Source organism: Strigops habroptila, chromosome 1 (assembly GCF_004027225.2).
Source record: "Strigops habroptila isolate Jane chromosome 1, bStrHab1.2.pri, whole genome shotgun sequence".
Lineage (NCBI taxonomy): Eukaryota > Metazoa > Chordata > Aves > Psittaciformes > Psittacidae > Strigops > Strigops habroptila.
The window spans coordinates 91,746,962-91,768,199 of record NC_044277.2 but is presented as its reverse complement, the minus strand read 5'-3'; the positions used below and the strand labels follow the sequence as shown (position 1 = coordinate 91,768,199).

Below are 21,238 nucleotides of genomic sequence, written 5' to 3'. Positions count from 1 at the left end.
TCTGAAGTTCTTCTAGTTTCAGTCACACACCAAATATCTTCTCCACAGATAATTGAGATTTAGACCTCCTAGCAATTCTCAATGGTCATATTATAAGTCATATAGGAATTTTATGAGACCAAAGCTGTAATAATGTGCTCTGTCTGAGCGGCAGAATAGCTATAGAATCAATATGTTTTTGCACTCTCGCATTTTTGAGTGAATTAGTGTTGCAGCATAGTCTAAAATAACAGCATAAATTTAACAGGCTGGCAGTCTTAAAAGAGTGAAGTATGACAACAGGTGTATTTATTTGTGCTGTGAGGTGTAACTGATACCACTGTAATCCTGCCGAGATTTTTAAAAGAGAGTATAAAATGCCTGGTGCTGGAGCTAAGGTAATCTTAATCAACCGAAAATCAAAAGGAAAAGACAACAGGTATCACTGTAGACATGTTGTGCAGAAGTACTACATATATGTCACACATTTGCAAAACCTATTAGTCAGCCCTTTATTAGAGACACTATATTCAGACAAATTGAACAAATCCTAAAACATATAAATCCCTAACACTACAAATACATCTTTTCCCAAAGTTATGCAGTACTATAACACCACATAGGTTTCTATTTTTCTTGCTTTTTGACATGATTGTTGTTGGATACTTTAAATTTATGAGTTCATAGATGAGTCAAACCTTGCAGTATACCAGAACTGGAGATGATGCCTCTTCTAACTATATGTGCTTTACCACAAACATTAAAAACAATTACTTAGGAATAGTAATTTCTAGGAATTCTGAAAATATTTTAGTTATAATTGTTATCAAATTATTACAGAAAAGTCTGAAACATTTCCATTAATCACTCATTACATAGCTCCATAATCCCATACACTTGAAAACTATGATTTTGCTGTAAGCTTTCTTCTTACATATGTGTCTATATGTACATACACACACATATATATGGATTACTATAAAATGAGTGTCAAGAAAAGCAGGACCTTTACATTTCCACATTTTCCCTATGTTCGCAATAGGAATGAAACTGTAGATACAATCCATGCCATCTACAAAAATTAAAGCAACTTGACTTCAAATCCTTGACAGACACAACAACCACTTATGCTCTGCTTTTCCCATTGGCATTTTTCATTCTTTCTTAAGTCAGTCTGCTCTAAGAATATATTGTTAGGCCATACATTCAGTCTTCATGCAACAAATCCTTCTCCCTCTGACACTGCCTTGAAATTACAGAATCTTGTGCCTGTCCCAGAAACCATGCTTGCCCTGCTCTACTCCTCAGTTTTAACCCTGCTGTGCACAGGAAAACAAGTTTGCAGCTGTGGCGTTGACGAGACCTAGGTATACACATTAATATTTCTTTTTTTTTGGTGCTCTTCCAGTAGTTCAAAAGTAGCCTAAACCATGCAACATACAAGCAAGCATTACAGGGCCTGATTCTTTTGTGGAATGGTAAATCATCAGTAATTCCTCTGAACTCAACTGATCAAGACATACTAATTGCCGCACCTAGAGTGCCATCAACTCATAATGGTGACAGAGGGAGTTCAGGGTACTAAACATTTTGAAGCACTATGCAATAAACAGAAACCTTTCCAAACTCATGCTACCTCCTTACAGTGCTCATTCTGTGAACTCAGAAAGAAAAAAAATCAACAGTTTCAGAGTTTTTTCTGAGATTTGTCTTAGTGATTGAAGGTCCATTTCCTAATGGTTGGGAATAAAAGTCTATCTTGATAGCTAGTCACATAAGCCAAATTCTCCCATGTAGCTACCACAGAGTAGATGTGCATGAAGTTGGTCAGGCAATTTGTTAGGAGGACTAATGGGTTGGAGACGTGGTGTGGCGGAGGAAATGCTGGGAGGGAGGGTAAGCATAGCAGAAGATAGCTAGAGAAGTCTGCAGAGCTCTGAACCCTCAAAGGGAAGCCTAAGGTGTATGCACACTGAAATAAGTACGCCTACAGAAGAGCAAACATGTGGCTGGGTGCCTGGAAATACTCATTAGGAAGAGTATTTCAGAGAGAGCTGCAACTCTGTGACAAGTGGGCTTCTGTCTGGGGAAAGTATTTTGGAGACATGTTTTTAGCATGGTCAAAAAAAGATTCCTCATGTTGCAGAATGCAAAAAATCTGTAACCATTGGCCTCCTAACAAATATTTCTGCTATAACAAGAACTGGGAAAAAGAAATGGCAGCTTGTCTTCTTCATCTTATAATATTAACTAATAAAGAGATTTTGTTTGTTTGCTGTAAATGGTAATGAATGATAAATAACAGATATTCCAAAGCATGAGATGCTGTACTTTGACCTGGAAGGTGCCTGTTGTACTGATTTCTTCTAGTGTGGATCCTGCAGCCTTGACTGACATAATCAAGCCAATAGAAAGCAAAGGTCTGCTCAATTGAATAGTGACAGCAGCAGCAGGCACCAAGTTTGGCAATTTTGCTGTATCCCTTTTTACAACTTGACCTTTTAAAATCAGCATGTAAATTTTATTTCCATTATTTAGCTTAAAAAAAAAGGAGGGGGGAATCAAATCAAATAGAAAAAAAGGACCGTATAACTAGGGCCACTGCTTCCATTTAGTGTGATGGACAACAATAAGAATAAATAAGAGTACAAAGACAGGATAGATCAACTATGCTACACAAGCGACAATACATCTTATTTTACTGTATTTGTTATCAAGATGACATGCAGTCTAAAACTTCATGGCAAACACACTGGCAAAAGCCATAAACCATGAGAATAACAAGGCTCGAAGGAACAAGGCTTACAAAGACAACCCCAAGGGTGACTTTCTTAGATACGAGTAAATAAATCCCTAAGGGCAAGGAACTGAAGTACAGCAAACCTAGCAACCACACTAGCACCCTAATTGAGGTCTGGAAGAGCAAGGATGTGCAGTTCCACACTGTCCAGTTGTGGGACACAGTTGCAACAGAGTCAAAACTTGTAGGCCTGTAAAATTCCACAACGGGGGTTGAGTTCAGGGTCTGGGGACTTTCTCTTTGTACTTCCATGATTGTTATAACCAGGCAATTAGAAGAGGTGTGAGAAGGGCTAACCAGAGACGCCAACCTTTTGGGAGTCAGCAAGAGTTCTGTTGGGTTGTCTGGTAGGCACTTCTTTCCCTTTCCCCCACAAGCTAAATTCAGAAGGATGTTGTTGTCATCAGGAAGACTACTAACCTCATCGTCTGGCAGGCATGTTTCAAACCTGCAAAATGGACATACTATGACACCTTGCGGGGAATCACCGAAGTCTATGATCTTGCAAAGGCATTTGGCACATACTCTGTGACAACACTCCAGCACTTTTGGTTTTCTCTGTCGCAGGTTATAGCGGTTGTAACAGATCTTGCACTCAAGCTCATCTGAGCTCTGGGTCTCCACAGGCTCCTCTGGTAGTTGACTGGTCATTTCTTCTGATGGTTTTTAGACTTGAGGAAAGAGAAGTCAAGGGATGAAGAGGTCACTCTTTGGGCTTATTTTAGAAGTTTTTCCTGATGATCACATCACCCATCTCAAACACGAAATGAGAAGATGACATTGTCGAAAAGAGTCAGTAGGCATCACCCGTTTTCAGCTTCTGCTAGGGGCTGTGTACTGCATGTCCTTTAACTTTGAGCCAGGCATCCATCTGAAAAAGACAATGTGGAATTTTTGTGGAAGCTAAGCTAAGCTGTAGCAGGTGCAAGTTCTACTTTTCACGAGCTTAGCTTCCTTTGCTAAAAATACCTCTAAGGTGTTTTTTTGGTGTGGCATATGGGGCCTATATAGCAGTCATGCTGACAAAACTTAGTACTGCTCTGCATGCATTTGTTTTAGACTCGTAACTTTAACTGGCTCAGCCCATGAAGTTCTCCGCAGAAGCTGCAATCTAATCACTGATCTAGACCATTTGTCTAAACCCTGGTTTCCTAAGGAAATGAGACCTGACCCCTGGTGCTTTTCATCTTTCTCAGTAACTTGTGAACCTGCTGACCAGTTTCAAACAAACCAGCAGAGGGGCAGCAGTACTGAAGATAACAAAGTTTCTAAAAAAGCAGTGAACGCTGGCAGTTGGGTAGAGGAGAAGGAGAGGTATGTGTAATAATTACCATTTATCTTGAAGGATAATATTCAGCCAGGACACACTCAGCCTCTGCTCTGAACAGGCAGCATGCTGCCTGTTGCTCAGCCAGAGAGGAGGGCAGTACAGGGGGAAGCTGGTGATACTCTGAGGAGATAAAAGAGTTTTGGGGAGTGAGGTGGGTATGGAAGAGGGATGGGGTTATTGCAAAGAGTTATGTGGGGACCTTGGCCAAATTTGTAAAAAATCAGGCTTTATTAATTTCACTGCTTGTGGAACAGCTCATTTCTCTGTCGACACCTAGATCACGAAAATGAGGGTTCATTAGCTTGCAACAGATGTCTCCTTTAATGTGTGGATGCTAGGGTGAAGGCTAACGTGTCTCTCAAGGGCATTAGCCAGATGCTTTCTGGCACAGCCATGAAACACTGTCTTTCAAGTGTTTCATGGCTGTGACAGCTGCCTCACATCTCAGGTAAGGAGAGGCCCGTGGCATACTTGTGTCGCTGCACTCCCGTTCTGCACTGCGTTTTTGCCACCAGAGACCCATCAGGTTCGCCTAAGAAAATGTATTGTCCTATTTTGTAACTGCACATTTTCATGAGTTCATGAAACAGTCCATATATTATAAAAGCAAAACATCAACCAGGACTATGTACTCTGGAGACCAATAGTTACCAGCATTTACAAAACCACCTCTATTTGCCAGAAGATAAAAACTTCTTCCAGATTCGGGCATATGCTTGCTAACAGAGATGGGTGCACCATTGCATTTGCAGGCTTTGAAACTGTGCTTCACTGCTAGAGTAGGAAGGAACTTGCCACAGTCAGACAATGGGGGTCAGCACTTGCATCCAGCTCCCACTTGTGTTATCATTAAATATCCGGCACACAGAATATGGGCGGGGGGCAGAAAAAGTGGTCTATTTCAATAAACTTGTTTCTTGACTATTAGTTTTAGTAAACGTTTGATTCCTTTCCTTTGGGAAATTTTAACTCACTCCAAGCATTCCGATCTTTCTCCTTTTTTTAAGAACAAGGCAGGAAGTTCCATCTTTTAAGCAATGTGCTCCTTCTGTCAATACATTTTAACTGCCAACCATCAGGTACAAGAAAGTGTCTTTCATGGGCCTATTGTTCCTACTGTTCTTTAAGGATTTTGCATTCTCTCACCTTTCTGCATAGCTTCTGTAAGTAACATAATTTCTAAAACTGACTTCCTGGATTTTAAAACAAAGATATTGCAGACAATGCAGTAATGAAAAAACCTGGAAAACATAGTGTAGAAAAAAACCCCATATTTCTCTAAGAATTTAACAGACACGGCTCCCCCCCGGTTCCATTTTCTTAACTTTTTTCCTGCCTCTTCCAACTTATTTCTTTGGTGCTTTAAAAGTTTTCATCTCTGCCTTACTGTTGTTTTTATTATTTGTACTGTCACTATATTTGTGGTGTGTTCGATTAGGTAAGGCAAACACGAAAACACTGATCCATAATTTTTAGTGTGTACAAGCTAAACATCTTATAAAAGACAAAAAGTACATTTTTTACAGATCTTATAACCTATCCTTTATCCTTCGTTACACTGTGTGCTTCCTTATTAATTTCTACTACTCTTTTTATTTCATTCCAAATATCATCTTCTAGATAACTTTTAGGCATACATAAATGTCATGAGATGGTAACTTTCCAAAGGACAAAGAAACCACAAAAGGGACCTAAAAAAGTTAAATGCTGACCTACATGAAAGCAAAGCACTACTGAGAAGTTAAGAAGCCAAAGAAAACAAGTGATGGTTTTGAACTTTTACATCCTGAGTATCATTCAAATTCTGTACCTGAGGTGAATTCAGATTACTAATATGTTCATGCTTCACAGCTAACGCTGGCAAACTTTGCCCTGTGACATAAAATTAGAGATTAACCAAAAAGCTGCCCAAAAATGTGTCTGCTTCTTATGGAAAATTGTGATCTTTCTCTGAAAACTCCCAATCTCTCTAATGAATATTTCCCATTTTTTCTGAAAAACGGTCTACTTTCTAACCAATATTCTTAAAACATGGATCACTTCTGCCTGAATCAGATTTCAAACTGAAAGTGTTTTCCTGATTCTATCCCCTTTAAGTGGCCAAATTTAGCATTAATACAAGGAGTAACAAGTCCCTGGGACTGGCAATGTCTCAACTGCTAGATTAGAACCATTAACTTCATTTCCAGAACACAATGGTCCTCCTTGAGGTAGTTTCTGTCATGAGCTATTCTGCAAATTATTTTCAAACATTTTTTTTAATGTACTGTACAAGAAAGAACTACTTACATCATCTTTCTCTTTCCACAGAGTCTTTTCAAAACATATCCATCAGTAATAAAACATCACTAATTGTTTTCTCTTTAGCTAAGTTTAGATGTTGGATTTTTCCTTATGTGTTCTAGTGTGATAACTGCTTACTACTATTCTTCATTTATACATCTGTTCCTTTGCAAATTAAAATTTAATCACTAATTCCTATTAATGTTATTCATACATTTTTTAGCTTCTCAGCTCTCTGGTGGGTTTAGATGCTTCTTAGGGAATTTTTTATTTTTCCTTCTCAATACCCACATTCCATCTTATTTTTTCTCTGCTGAGAACTGATACCTTTTTGAGCTTTATTAATGCTGCCCTGCTATTATATACACCACATATACTAAAAAGTTCTCTGATCAGGGACTTATTAAAAATATAAGAAAACTGAGGATTTTAAAGAATTTTTGCTTCAAATTACCCCTACTTCTTGAGAAAATCAGACATTTCTTGAGAAATACAGCCAGCTACTCCTTCAAACCACTGTGGAAGATTCTACTCTATGTCAAAGAGACATGCTTGTCTTTGCATGTCTCCCCAGGAGGGTATTTACTGGAAGCAGGCAGAATAAGGAATTAAGGTAGGGAATAGATGAACTGCTGCCCCTCTGAATCCTGGTCCCCCCCCAAAAAGGGTGGCAATTCACATAGTTCTGCTTGCTGTGTGTTGAAAGGAAAAGCAGCTGCAATATTACACAGAAATTATTTAGTATATTGCACAGAAATAAGGGATTATGTCTCTATGTTCACGTTTTGTCCTACTCCTCTCTTTGAGCCACTTTTTTTATGACGACATGAGAAGGTACATCCCTACTATATGTTCCAATACTCCATTAATGTTTGGGCTTTTTTAAATATTGGGATGCAATATGCACGTTCTTTCTGACTTTGACATCCAGAGGACAGTCAAGTAAAAACTCATGAGCGCAAATCCTATGATGAGTCTAACCTCTTTCACTTCCAAGTACAAAACTGCTATTGACTTCAGATCAAAGTGAGGTCCCATGTCTATTTTTAGAGTACTGTGTTTATTTTTATCAATTCAGATATTTTCCATGACTTTAAACTATTCCTTATGTCCAGTTTTCCGCTTGAGCTTATTTATTTTTAGAGATGTCTCACCTGTTTGTTTGATATCAACAGGCACAAGTTGCAACTAGGGAACTTTCAATCAGGTATTAGGAAAAAATATTCACAAGATGTTCAAAGACTGGAATACATGCAGAGCAAAGTAGAAATGAAATCTCCAACCTTACGGATATTGAAAACATGACTGGGTACAACCCTGGCTATTCTACCTTAGAATCTGGCCCTGCTTTGAGCAAAGGAGACTAGACCCTTGCTGGAGATTTTTTCCAACCCAAATTATTCTATGATTATATGTTTCAGTATCCTGAACTCACTTTATGTGCTCTATTTCAGAAGCTTTGTCCCTTACTGAATAAGGAATCAGGCTGACAGTTGCTTTTGTAGCTAAACATCTCTCATATATAATAATTCTAGCACATAATATATGAATTCCTTTTTACAAGAAAGCCTAGATACCTTCTGTTATTCTGTCTTCCACAGTAGACTAACCACTGGGATCAACACAATCCAATTGCAGTACTTTTCATTCCTCTGTCTACTATGTATCACATAGCAGCCTTTGGAACAAAATATAAGCTACTAGACACGTACAACAATAACAGCATCCACTCCAGTTTATCCAAGAACAAGCAGATCTGTTATGCTATGACAAGCACTTGTCTTTTGTAAGGGTTCTGCCTAAGCACTGCAGGTGTGAATCGTTCCTGTTCACATTATGTTCCTGCTGCTGCTTGAGCTCTGACTCCCTCTCTTCCCCTTCCTTCCTTGTGCCACCTGTCCTGTACCTGGCAGACTCCTCTCCCTGACCCTTTTAGTAGAAATGGAGAAAAGTTGAAGACCGAGAGGCACCTTCTGGATGGAAGAAGGTCACCAGCAGTCCCCACAGTGTTCCAGCTGGAGGGCAGTCGCATTAGCAGGGGGAATATCCTCCCCTGAGAGCAAGAGGAGGCCATTGATCAGTTTTCTCATCACTGCTGGGTTGCAGACTGCAGATTTGCAGGGTTTCATCTCAGGTGTGGAAAGAAAGGTGAATGGGTTGTGCAACATGTTATGACCCCTCTTTACGCAAATCTATCAAATACTGCATAGACAAGTGTTCTTATGAGAAGGCCAGAAGCAATTAATTGTAGATAAAACTCTCAATATTGGAGCTTAGTCATGCTGACAGGGCAAAGTAGATGGGATATTTGTGCTTCTCATCCCTAATGATCATCCTTGCCCAGTTTATCAAACCAACCTTTTATCATTCATCTCTCACACTTTTTTCCTATGAAAATAAATTGCCAACAATTCACATATAACCTAAAATGAATACATGAGGTCAATAATTAACTTCCATCCATGGAGGTACCCAACACGTGATATTTTCAAAGGTTTTTAAAGTTTCCTCTAAATGCAAGCCAAGTGTATTTAGGGAATGAGAGAAGAAGACGAAGGAATGTGTATATATGTAGAGAGAGAGAGAGAGAGAGAGAGAGAGAGAAATACAGAGAAACTTACTTTCCAAGAAAAAGAACTTCTTGCAAAGGTTCACTTGCAGGGAACACAAGAAAAGCCTGTTCTTCTCCACATGGGTAAAAACTGGTGGAAAGGAGGGAAACAGAATTAGTAGGGCAGGAATATAGCTGGGAGTCTTTTCAGTCTGTTTCTCTGTAAGAGAGGAAAGCAGTCCAACTTCTCTAGTTTGGATAGAAATACCCATATGTTAAGATTTCTGTTTAGAGGAATATATTGGGTAACTCCCATTTACTAAAATTATTTCTGTAAAATAATCCAGAGTTATCTTTACAGATCTGTTGTTGATTTTAAGCCTCTTTCAATATTATGCGCTAAACATTCTGAAGTGCGATCTCATCTAGCAACTACATATTCACAAATGTTAGCAATTCACTCAAAAAAAAAACCCAAAAGCAAAGCAGCTAAAGAGATAAACCGTGCTTTGAAAAAAGAGTTTTAAAACCACATCAAAATACTTTCCTTCACAAATCTCATAGAAGCTCTTTGGTCATTTCTACTTTTCCAAACAAACTGCAGTCTCTTCTCCAGACCAGAAAGCAATCATCTCCTGTGGACCACTGCATTTGCATTTGAGTAGCTTTGCTGCATTCTGACTCAGCAGGAAATGACCATCACACTAGATTTTTCCAGCTTGTGCTAAGCACAATGCAAAAAAACCCCAAAACTGCTTTACTAATGTGACATTTGAATAGACTACGCTCATAGTGCCAGCAGCCATCACATGTTCAACCTGTTTCATGCCACATTTCTGCTAACATTGGATGGGTTTTAACAATGGGCATTTCCCTGTCAACTCTAATCAATGTGAGACTTTGCACTAGAGTTACAGAATGTGACATACTGATCCATGCTTGGTTTATTGTCAGCTCTACAAACTGCTATGAAAAATGCTTTGATTCTTTTCACAAAAACATAGTTTTCCATGGGATAGGTAATGAGGTTATTTCTTAAATAACTAAGCACAAAAGAGAAACCCTGCAAATATACAGCAAATATACAGCAAATACTTGTGTATTATTGACTGCTTCTCAAGAGACTAATACGAAATACAAGTATTTATATCAGAAGTTACTGTACAGTCCTTGCTTGATCTCTCTTAATCCTCTGCAATACTACAGAAAGACAAAATAGCTTTTCATATTCAAAGTGGATTTCATGGGTCTCCGATCATTTAGTATGAGAAGTCATGTAATATCAACGTGCCATCTTATATTAAAAAAATTAAAAATCAACAGTTAATGTTCTTTTTTTTTTTTTTCTTTTATTTCCCCCCACCAGTAAGTAGGCAGGAATATTTTTGTCTAATACAAATTTCGTCTAATACAGTTTATTCAATATTGTGACACTGGCTCTTAGGGTACTTTCTATATCCTTTGCATATGCATATTCATATCACCAGACTCCATTTACTCTTAGCAATACCGTTTGCAATACTTTCTTGTTATTCCAATAACTGACATTATGTGAGTTATTGGAATATGTGAGTTCAGGTAGTACCGGAAAATGATGTGAATAACAGCAAATGCCTTATTGAAACATACTATCCGCAATGACTTTCTGTCTAGCTAAAGGCTACTACAGCCTTGATATGAATCTTAAAACTGACTATGATGTAGAAAAAAATGTTTCATTAGTCTAGGCTTGTAGTCTAGGCTTGTAGACACAAGCAAAATCTCTTCCAATATTTCTTCAGAAGAATTTTCCCCTCATATATAATTCATGAACTATTTATATAGCAATATGCTGAACGACTACTTAATGTGACATACGGTTGTGGGTTGCTTTGTAGCTGTTTTAAGAATAATAAAGGGCAAAGGATCTGATCTCTTAAGAGCTGTCTTGACTTAAACAGATTATTAATTATACTCAATCGATAAGTAAAAAGAGATGGCTTGAAATTTTTATTTAAAATGTTAACATTTAATTTTGGATATATGCTAGTTAAACAGAATTCTTTTAAAATTATTTTTAATTGTTTCACAACCTGCTTACTTGGGCTGTTTTAGCATTTTCTCTGGTACTGTTTTCTCACTGCCAATGGCTTTTCCTTTATGACTCTGAAACCAAGAAGTTATCTACTCAAATAAGAATATATTTCACGATAGAACTCATGACCTTGCTATTCTTTTAGGGAAAAGTTACACATTCTCCTTTTTGGCAGTAAAGGTGGTTTACGGCAAGTTTCTCAAATATTATTTAGTTCTGTTTCTCTGCTTTAGTGCTCATGTCCTTTAGAAGCTCTTCTGAGAATTGAACAGACTGTGGGACATTGATTCTAGAATACGATTCCAAAGATACAAAATGATAAATAAATAAAAAGCTTCCCAGTGTTTCTTAATATAGGCATAAATGTTTAATCATATGACCTACAGACATGTCTAGCATTTATCTTTATATTAGGCATTATTAAAAGCCAATATGAATTTCAGAATACATGAAGATAACACCATGGAAGTTTACTTCCTTGTTTTGCTCACTATTGTATGCTTGAATGTAAGTAATTAAAATAAGTCCAGAAATACAAGAAAGTAACTTTTTCTTTTTTAATAAAAATGACTGTTTTACTGGAAGTTATTAAGTGACATACACAAAATGTAAGATCCCAAAATATGACAGAATTATTTTTCTTTGGACATGTTTTCTATGCTATATAATTTGTTAGGGAGTAGATGAGACAAAATACAGAAAATTAATCTTGATTACATCATTCAGGGAGAAATTCCTCTTCACATGGGAGAATAATTCATTATAATAAGTTCCAATTAACCTTCAAAATAAGATTTAAATAGTAAGTATTGCATTATACTTGTCCTAATGGAGCTGAAAATAATCCCAGAATAGACTTGAAATGAAGATGTACTTGCTTTTTCTATTGTCATTAAAAGCAATCTGTCTAACACTTAAGTATGTTTAACTTGGCTCACTCTGTCTCAGGCATTTTTTGGGATATGAATATGTATAAAGATTTTACAATATTGTCTATTTTATCTCAATAGGGAAGTGAAAACAGGTGGAAGATTATACAGGGCAGTACTGATACTGAAGTGCTCAGGACTGATTTTGCAGATAGTCCCAACAGCTTGAAAAGAAAAGGAGGAAGTCTGAGAAAACAATACTTTAACCTGGATACACTAAGCTGTAATTTTAGTATTTAATTTAGTTCACCTAAAGCGCGTCTCAAAATAGTACTGCTGGGATCAAAATTATTTTTATTTTGCCAATATAGCGGTAGTTGGCATATGTTCCCTCTTCACTCGACATTGTTGTATATGACTAGAATTGCAATGATGTAACTGAAAAAAATTTTGTATAAAAATCTTATTGATGTATTTAAAAAATGAGTAAACACAAAAACCCCAGCTGCTATGAAAAAAATATTAGTAGATCTTCTTGACATGTGGTAAAGATAAATTGTATGTCTTCAACCGCATTCATGGTAACTGAATGATCCCAACAGGAAGTGTCAGTAAGGAGACATTAACTGACTGTAACATGTTTTGCCCTCTTACAAAATACTTGCAGGAAAAAGTCAATTTGACCTGATTTATACATAAGGGAAATAATTTTAGAACTGTATCAAATTTGTTTTTAAGTCCATATTTGTTTCTTTTCAAGCACTTGTTATTATCATCCTGCACCAGTCTTATTTTTAGCTAACATTCAGAAGTATTTTTCCTTGGCAATGAAAGGTTCCTCAAATAATAAGACAAAACCACTTCTTGTTAGGTTTATATACTAACTGTAAGCAAATTACAGTCTATGACCTTTATGGTCTTAAGACTTAGTTATTTTTTTTATGTTTTTTTGAGTGTTTCTGCTGAAAACTAAGCAGCATCACTATAGCTCCACAGGAAGCATCACAGCAACTCTGCTTCTGTCTAGCAGGGCTTCTGCATGCAAACAAACTACAAAACTACAAAGGACAGTTCCTGCATGTGCACCCATCATTCTAGACACAGGTACATGAAATAAAACTGTGTGTGTTGAAGAAGTGGATGAAAGCAGTTAAATTAATTTGTGTCAAATTATATGCACAGCTTTTATTTTATGCCAATGAGGAATACAGGAATACTCTTAACCAAGAGCAGTACCAGACTGGGTGTATCTTTGTAACTACTGCAAATGATCTGGGACTGTCAGAGTTCCATAAAGTGCTACCACCAGCCTCAGAGTCACTGGAGTGTTCTGCTCATGAGATTTGCTTAACTCAGATTAATGCTTATATAGGACTTAAACTTCAGGGAAACCGATATGAATTGCTCTGCTTTTAACATGCTATTTAGCAGTGAAATGTGGCATTTTTTTACCCATTGTGAACTGTCAGAGAAAGAGCTTAAGTACTACTGGATGTAGTATTTCAAGCAAAGGACAGAACCTTCATGGGCTGAGATGCTATATACAGCAATATAGAGACTACACTCTGTAAGGAAGCACAGTGGTATGATTGTTTTCCCAAAAGCAATCCTCTCCAATGGTAGTCTCAATGTCTCCCTGAGAGTTAGTTTTGAAGCATTAGCCCACATCAGACCTCAGACTTTAAGTCAGATTTTCCTCAGTAGGCAGAAGAAGAATTTGCTCTACTTACTATGTATATGTCATCCCATTCTACATCATTCCTAAAGTACACAGGAATCTGCTGATAATGAGCTAAAATATGATATCCTCTGGGTATTTCTGAAGGCACCGGGGTCACGAGGGGTTGCTCTGACACTAGTGCTACTTCTGGGAGCATGTTCAGGTCTGGAGCACCCTTCAGGCTGGATACGAGGAAGAAAAAAGCAGCCAATTTGCCCATAACATGTATCAAAATCCAGTTAAAAATGCAGTGTATCTTCCTCACAAGTGTTTCTGATGGAAATATACTGCCACAACAGCAGCTAATCCAATCAAGTCTAAATCTGATCAATATGAATCTGCAAAAAATTGGAAAATCTGCGCAGTTGGAAAATGTGTTTCAGCAAGAGTTGCCTATTTCTATTTTGGGACAAGGACAACCTCGATTTTCCAAATTTTCCATCATCCAAAAGAGTTACACTGGTGAAGTCTTACAAACTTAATGGAGGGTATGAGATTGTCTTTGCTTTGAGCAGAGCTACAGCATTGTGATGCCATTTGTAACTACAAAAATCGAAGGGTTAAACTAAATCTAAATGTTTCAAGTGCGCCAGTTGAGCATATTCAAAATACAAAATCCAAGAGAGGAAAGCATTGCTTCAGAAATTTTGGAAGTAATCAAGGCATATTCAGAAACGCTGCTTGTATATTAAATTAATTAGAAAGGAAAAAACAATCACCACAAAACAGATAGAAAGAACATAAAATGGAATTCTAAAGGATTAAAAAGCAATATATATGTCCACATATAGTCATTACACTTGCCTATTTACCTGGTTTAGTGTAAATTAGTAACTGAAACCAGGTATTGGTATTTTCGTAACTGGTAATAATGAATGGGGATTTCAGTTTAAGTGTTTTGCAACATATAATACAAGGCTAGAAAACTAGAAAATAGAACACCAACAAGTTCTGAATTTCAGTTAATGTAATATAAACATCAACACAGCAGCTTTTCAGTAAGTATTCCGAAGGATATTCTATACAGTATCACAAAGGTTTTCTATACAGTATCAGAAATGAGCAGCTTGGACAAGGCTTATGGAATAAAGAAGGAAATGAAAAACAATTTTTGCCTTCTACTAACTAAGAAAATATTTCTTGATGGAACAGAAACATAACCAAGAGCATCTTAAAATACCAGATGTTTTAAACAACAGTTTTCTTTTAAATATTTTAAATAATGAATCTTCTCTGCTTTTACTTAAGCAAGTGAATAGGAGGCTTCTGAATGTTCTACTACATAAGTCTCTGTTTCAAAAAAGGATACTAGAAAGATGCATAAATGACCTTATTTACTAGACATGAGTGGACAACACATATTTCATTATGTCTTCATTTCCAGTGTGCTGAATGCATACAATTTGCAAAGAACAGATGATCTATGAAAAAAACCCCAAACTGTAGAAACATAGTATCTATTTGTAAGCTAAGCAGCATTAGTTTTTATTTATGCTATTACTTTTGCATGGAAAGCTCCATGATTGAAGTACCAGTACAGCATACTGCTATTTGTTAGCCTACTAGACCACAGTTTATAAAGTTACAAATATTGCATTAATAATCAGTTCAAAAGGCAGCATTGCATCCACTGTGAATCTGACTTTTCCATATCTCTGCAAACACAGACCACATAATTTGCAGCAAGTTAAAATATACCTTTTACCTTGGGCTTGGCTTCTTGACAGAAGGAGCTCTCTGTGAAATTGAATAAAATCCAGTTCTAGTGTCTCTTCTAGAGTCAAATGATGACAGTATTACTTGAGGACTTCTGAGCTCATATTTGTCCTTCTCTGCTTCTGGAAGGCTCTCAGAAAGTGCACCCTAAGAAAAAGCACCCTGAAAGGCATTTCCCATTAACTGTGGTGAATATACTTTGCAAGAGCAAGCACATCTAACTTCAAACTGCAGTGCAGTGTTGACAGTAAATGAGCCAGATCTGGTACTGGAAGCAACCTAGCAGTAATAACATGTAGTTCTGGATGAGCTAAATTAATCTGGTTTGTAGGACATTCAGCCAAACTTATGTACCGTTTCCCACTTCATCATCCTATGCTAATATGCTGAGGTTTGTCTTCAACCTGTGCCAATATATCTTGCCTATCTGTAAGCTGTCACTGTACTGGGTGTTAAGCTACAGAAGACTGCATTCTAAAATGTGATAGGAGATATCCTAGAAGACAGAAAAAGTTTTACCTTTCATTCTCAGAGTTTCCAAACTTAGATATGTCTCAGTTTGAAAAGGGTATCTCAGAGGCTCAGTAACCATGGAAAATGGAGACTTTCATCTCCACTTACTCAAAACTTTACACAAATGTTGCTGTTCACATCATGTCTGTCTGTGTTCCCCCATACAGATGCCATTTAAAGTTTTGTCATACCCATTAACGTCTTGTGTGTTTGAAGCAAAAAGGCTTGCAGTAGAAAGCTTGAGAAACTTTAACTTTCATGCCTTTTCCCCTAAGAGGCTCCTGTTTCTGAATGGCCACCACAGAACACTACTATATGGACAGATCATAAGACAAAGGTGGACTGAGGGAGAAACAGCTACTCCAATAGTGAATTTTATGTTAAGGATATTCACCAGACCAAATGACTGCTGCAAAAAGCCAGTCACACATCACACAGCTGAGGCCAGTTTTATACATCAGATCAAGTCAAATGAGCAAACTGTAAGCACGGAATTCAAATGGAAGTTTCCAGATAGCACATTAGTTGAATATACTAACAGTTATGGCTTTAAATGAACAAACAAATTCTAAATACACATCTAAGATTGATTGTTGATGACAAAGCTGCTTTCTTGTACCAAATGCAGTGCATGTATTAAGGTAAATGAGAGCTATCTGTGTAGTCCTACTGGACTGAATAAGAGTATCCGAGGAAGGACTGCCAGAACATGCCTGCCCCTTGGTGAAATTCTTTTGACCGAATGATTCTGACTGAAATTTCTGACTTACTTCAGCCAGTCTTAGTGGCAGTTTGGCCATATTAATGAATCACTCTATTTCTACATCAAAAGGTGATAGAATATCATGCCGCCTATGCCTAAACTTCTACTTTTCAATGATCCCACTCAAACGCACAAAATTAAAAGCTCTGTACAGCATTTTCAGTGATGCAATTTATGATATAGTTCAGCAATAAAAGTATTCTTTACTTCTAGGCCAGAGTGGTTAAAAGCTTTTTGATTAGCAGAACAGCAACAAGGCATATTGATAACTCATTCGACAAAATACTGTAAACTAGATCCTCTTGTGTAAATCAAGAGTGATTCAACCAAATGAGATGCAACACTTGGAAATATAATGTGAACAAATCACATCAGCTTTTGTCTTAAAAAAAGCCCTTTGTTTGGAAAAAATGCCTTCTTCCTGTTGCTTTCCGAATGGTAGCCTGTAGTTCTAAAGATGTGTTAAGAAAAACGTAAGGGATTTGTTCATCGAATTTACTCACTGAGTTTCACTTGGAAAATGACAGCAAATATTAAATCTTGGATGCAAACATTTTGTTAGGACATACGTGCAGGCCTTTCTCAGGCAAAATTCCTATTGATTGGGGTAACAGAAAGAAAGCTGATAGAATTAAGTACTAGAAGAATACTTCATGTTTTCATAGACTCATAGAATGATTTGGGTTGGAAGGGACCTTAAAGATCATCTAGTTCTAACTCCCCATCTTCCACAGGTTGCTCAGAGCCCTATCAAGCCTGGCCTTGAACACTTCCAAGGATGGGGCAGCCACAACTTCTATGGGCAACCTGTTCCAATGCTTCACCACCCTCACAGTAAAGAATTTCTTCCTTATATCTAATCTAAATCTACCCTTTTTCAATTTAAAGCCATTCCCCCTTGTCCTGTCCCTACAAGCCCTTGTAAAAAGTCCCTCTCCAGATTTCTTGAGCGCCCCCTTTAGATACTGGAAGGCTGCTACAAGGACTCTCCAGAGCCTTCTCTTCTCCAGGCTGAAGAAAGCCAACTCCCTCAGCCTGTCTCCACAGGAGAGGTGCTCCATCCCTCTGATCACCCTTGTGGCCCTCCTCTGAACTCACTTCAACAGGTCCACATCCTTCTTCTGCTGGGGGCCCCAGAGCAGGATGCAGTACTGCAGATGGGGTCTCACAAGAGGAGAGTAGAGGGGAAGGATCACGTCCTTTGACCTGCTGGTCATGCTTCTTTGGATGCAGCCCAGGATATGGTTGGCTTTCTCAGCTGCAAGTGCACACTCCTGGCTCATGTTGAGCTTCTTGCCATAGAATCATAGAAGTATTGAATACTTAGGGTTGGAAAGGACCTTAAGATCATCTAGTTTCAAACCCCCTGCCCACAGTTGTCAACCAACACCTCTCAAGCCTGTCAAGGTCTCTTTGGATGGCATCCCTTCCCTTTAGCATGTCAACTGCACCACACAGCTTGATGTCATCAGCAAACTTGCTGATGGTGCACCCAATCCCACTGTCCATGTCACCGACAAAGATGTTAAACAGCGCCAGTCCCGATACCAACCCCTGAGGAACACCATTCGTCACTGGTCTCTACTTTTCTTGGTTTCTGTTTCATAGAACAAAACCCTTTTTGATGTTTCTAAAGTTTGTTACTGCCCCATTTATTTTGTTCTTAACTGTGTAATCCCTGCTAAGGCAAAAGTCGATTGAATTGACTAGGAGAATGACACTAACAACCATTTAATTTCTCCTTGGCTCTGTTATCAAAAAAAAGTTGTGTTTTTTTAATTGTCACATTATTAAATCTTGGAAACAACTGTACTTTATAATATATGACTCCAACCAGGGAATATCATCAGTAAAGAACTATGATGGCATCTAGTAATTCATAAAAACTGCAGGATACTGTTCTCTATCCAAAAAGATAAACTTATTTTAATACACTGGCTTGTGCAGAAAGGAGCAGACAAGATCTCAAGGACAGTGTTTATGAATACACAAATTATGGCAGCCCCACTGGCAGGATATCAAGTCTGAAGGACTTACTGATCGAACATTATGTGAATGAAGTATTTGATACACTCACAGACTTGGTATCATGTTTAAATGAGACATTACAGCTTCGGATGTGTCTCATATTCTCTGAGCATACCAGGTGGAACCTCTGGCTTATTGCACCAGTGGTTCTGAAAGAGCTTTAGATCCCACTCCCATCAATAGCAATCCTTAACCATTTCACATGGTAAGATTTTAACTTAGCTACTCAGAAAATGAAACTAGAGCAGTATGTATTACAATTGTCTTTAAAGACTACAAGACATCTTGCAGTGACACCTTAATAACAACATCATTAAGACCTAAATGGAACAAAAAAGGACCTCCAAAGTAAATGCCCACTATCTTTTCTAAGAGCTCCGCAGTAAATCTTGCTCTTGCTTATACCTGTGCAAAGCCACTGACTTCAGTTTCATTGACTGTCTGACGTTGCATGAATCTAACTGAGCACAGAATACAATTTACAGGATTGCTATCTCAGAGTTTTGGGATCCTTACAGAACAGAGTTTTGAATCAGAGAAAAGAGAGAGCAGCTGTTATGATGAATCTGGGAGAGTTTTATGTATAGAGTGGACAGAGGGAATATTTAGGAAAACCAGCTTCTAAATTGGCATGCTAGGGAACACAGCAGAAAGCACGTACATGGGGAGAAGGTTTGAATGTAATAAAGCCAAGTTTGAGTTGATACACAAGGTGAATTTGGGGAGAATTTCAAAGATGCAGAATTACACGATTTAGGAAGACAGCCAAAAAAGATACACGAAGTTTAGGTAAGGGGAAGGGAAGCAATGGAAATGCCAAGTCAGCTAGGAAAGAATAAGTTACATATTACAAGTTACAGAATCAAAGTAACAATGGATGAAGACATAGGCAGAGGTGAAAGGTGAGGAAAATTTTGTGTATTGTACCAGAATAGGTGATAGGAAAATTTGGTACTAATCTGAATATGAAAAGAAATGGAAAAATCGGACATGACTTCTGTTGCCCACCACATTGATGAGAATGAACATGGTAAATAGTAACAGAATTATAAAGCAGGAGAGAATGTAGGTAGAAAATGTGGAATTCATTTTAATACTGGAAATACAAGGAGAATAGCTACAGTGAAATTTTAGAGAACCAGCCAAAGCAAAATTCAGGAGCAAACTGCTTCATTTTGTTCTATAACCAAATTCTCTCACTACCAAGAGCAATACAAGTGCTAGTAGCTATTAAAAAAAAAACCAAAAAAAAACCACAACCAAAACCAAAAAACTCCCCCAAAACCACCAAGCCAACAAAACAATAATAAACAAATAAACAAAAAAACACAACAGGAGAGATTGGGGGCGGGGGGAAGAGGGATGCAGGGAAGAGATGCATTCAGAACATTTATTCCCTGAGTTATCAGATCATGAACATGACAAATGGCTTGGTCTTTTAACAGGAAATTCTATTAAAGGTAAAGGCTGGACAAGGTGTGGATGGTGAGGCTCATAACAACCTTTAGTGCTTTTGAAGAAACAGTATTTTCTCAGACAACAAGCAAACCACGAAGCACAACTCCTGGTCTGTGGTAGAGCTGACAGACATGAATGATTTAGAGTAACATGGTTTCATTCTATATGTACAGCAATGTTAAGAGTACCGATGAATGAGAGAATTTGTAGCTTCAGGCTCATACAATCAGCTCAGCACAGTGAAGAACATGACAAGATGAGGTCTGCAAATTGAGGAATTCAGTCTGGGCGCTGTATTTTTTTTTAACTGGACACATAATCCTCATTGTTTGTGATTGATCCTGTCTCAGCCAACAACTGAGATGACATTTCAATCCCAGCTCCCTGAAGTTCAGAGGTTTCTGATCTAAACGATCCACTGAATGGAATTTTTTCAAATGCAAGATTATTTAACAGATAGTCTAAATCCCTCTTGTGAATGTGAAACTAACTTTCATGCTCTGAAAATGCTTTGGGGTTGGGTTGGTTTTTTTGTTGGTTTTTGGTTTTTTTGTCTTTTTTTTTTCTTGGTTGGTTTTCTGTTGGATTGGGGTTTTTTTTGTTTGTTTGTTGGGGTTTTTTGGGGTTCTTTTTGTTGGTTTTGTTGCTTTTTGGTCTTGTTTTCCCTTGTACCTGGATGACTCAAATCCATTTTAATCCTTACCAGTAAGGACATGGATAGTTGGAACAAATGTAAGACAAAACCATAAGATTTAAGTAAGGACCGTAAAACTATACAAATCTTACCTCCTGTGCGGTGAAGATCATGGAACATACTCCACTAATTCCTGCATTCAAGTGGCAGAATCAAAGACTAATTTAGACTGGAAGGAACCTCTGGAGGTCATCTGCTTCAAACCTTAGTTTCTGAAAAGTCTAGAAAACAATATTCCAACACTGAGTACCAACAGTTTAGTACAGCTCAATGAGGGAGAGTGTTGGTCTCACTCTAACCCATGTACTCACAAGAACCAAGGTGTATGCAGCCAAATAGTCTGTCCAGCATTCATACTGGACATACATTCCTTGCAATGACAGGGTGGACAAGGGATGCCAGCTATCCAGCCCTCATCCTAACTTCTCGTTTCTTTTTAGGTTGGCAACCACGTGCTGCT

General features: G+C 37.8%; 1 protein-coding gene across 10 annotated transcripts in view; it reads right to left on the bottom strand.

Annotated features, from left to right (window-relative positions):
- Positions 1–477: 477 nt before the first annotated feature.
- RNF182 (ring finger protein 182) overlaps positions 478–21,238 on the bottom strand; it is a 31,853-nt gene continuing 11,092 nt past the window's right edge. For 2 of the 10 annotated variants that reach the window (XR_003993887.1, XR_003993885.1), the window contains exons 3-7: positions 20,871–20,999; positions 15,305–15,484; positions 9,014–9,094; positions 4,111–4,229; positions 1,938–3,650 (exon numbers count right to left, since the gene is read on the bottom strand). Coding sequence is in view for 2 of the 10 variants with exons in the window: in XM_030502357.1 (XP_030358217.1) it covers positions 2,693–3,430 (738 nt within the window). In the remaining 8 variants the exon portion in view is untranslated. Of the gene's footprint in view, positions 3,651–4,110; positions 4,230–9,013; positions 14,314–15,304; positions 15,485–20,870; positions 21,000–21,238 lie in introns of those variants that run through there. The other 8 variants (XR_003993890.1, XR_003993889.2, XR_003993888.1 and 5 more) reach the window with 8 other exon arrangements.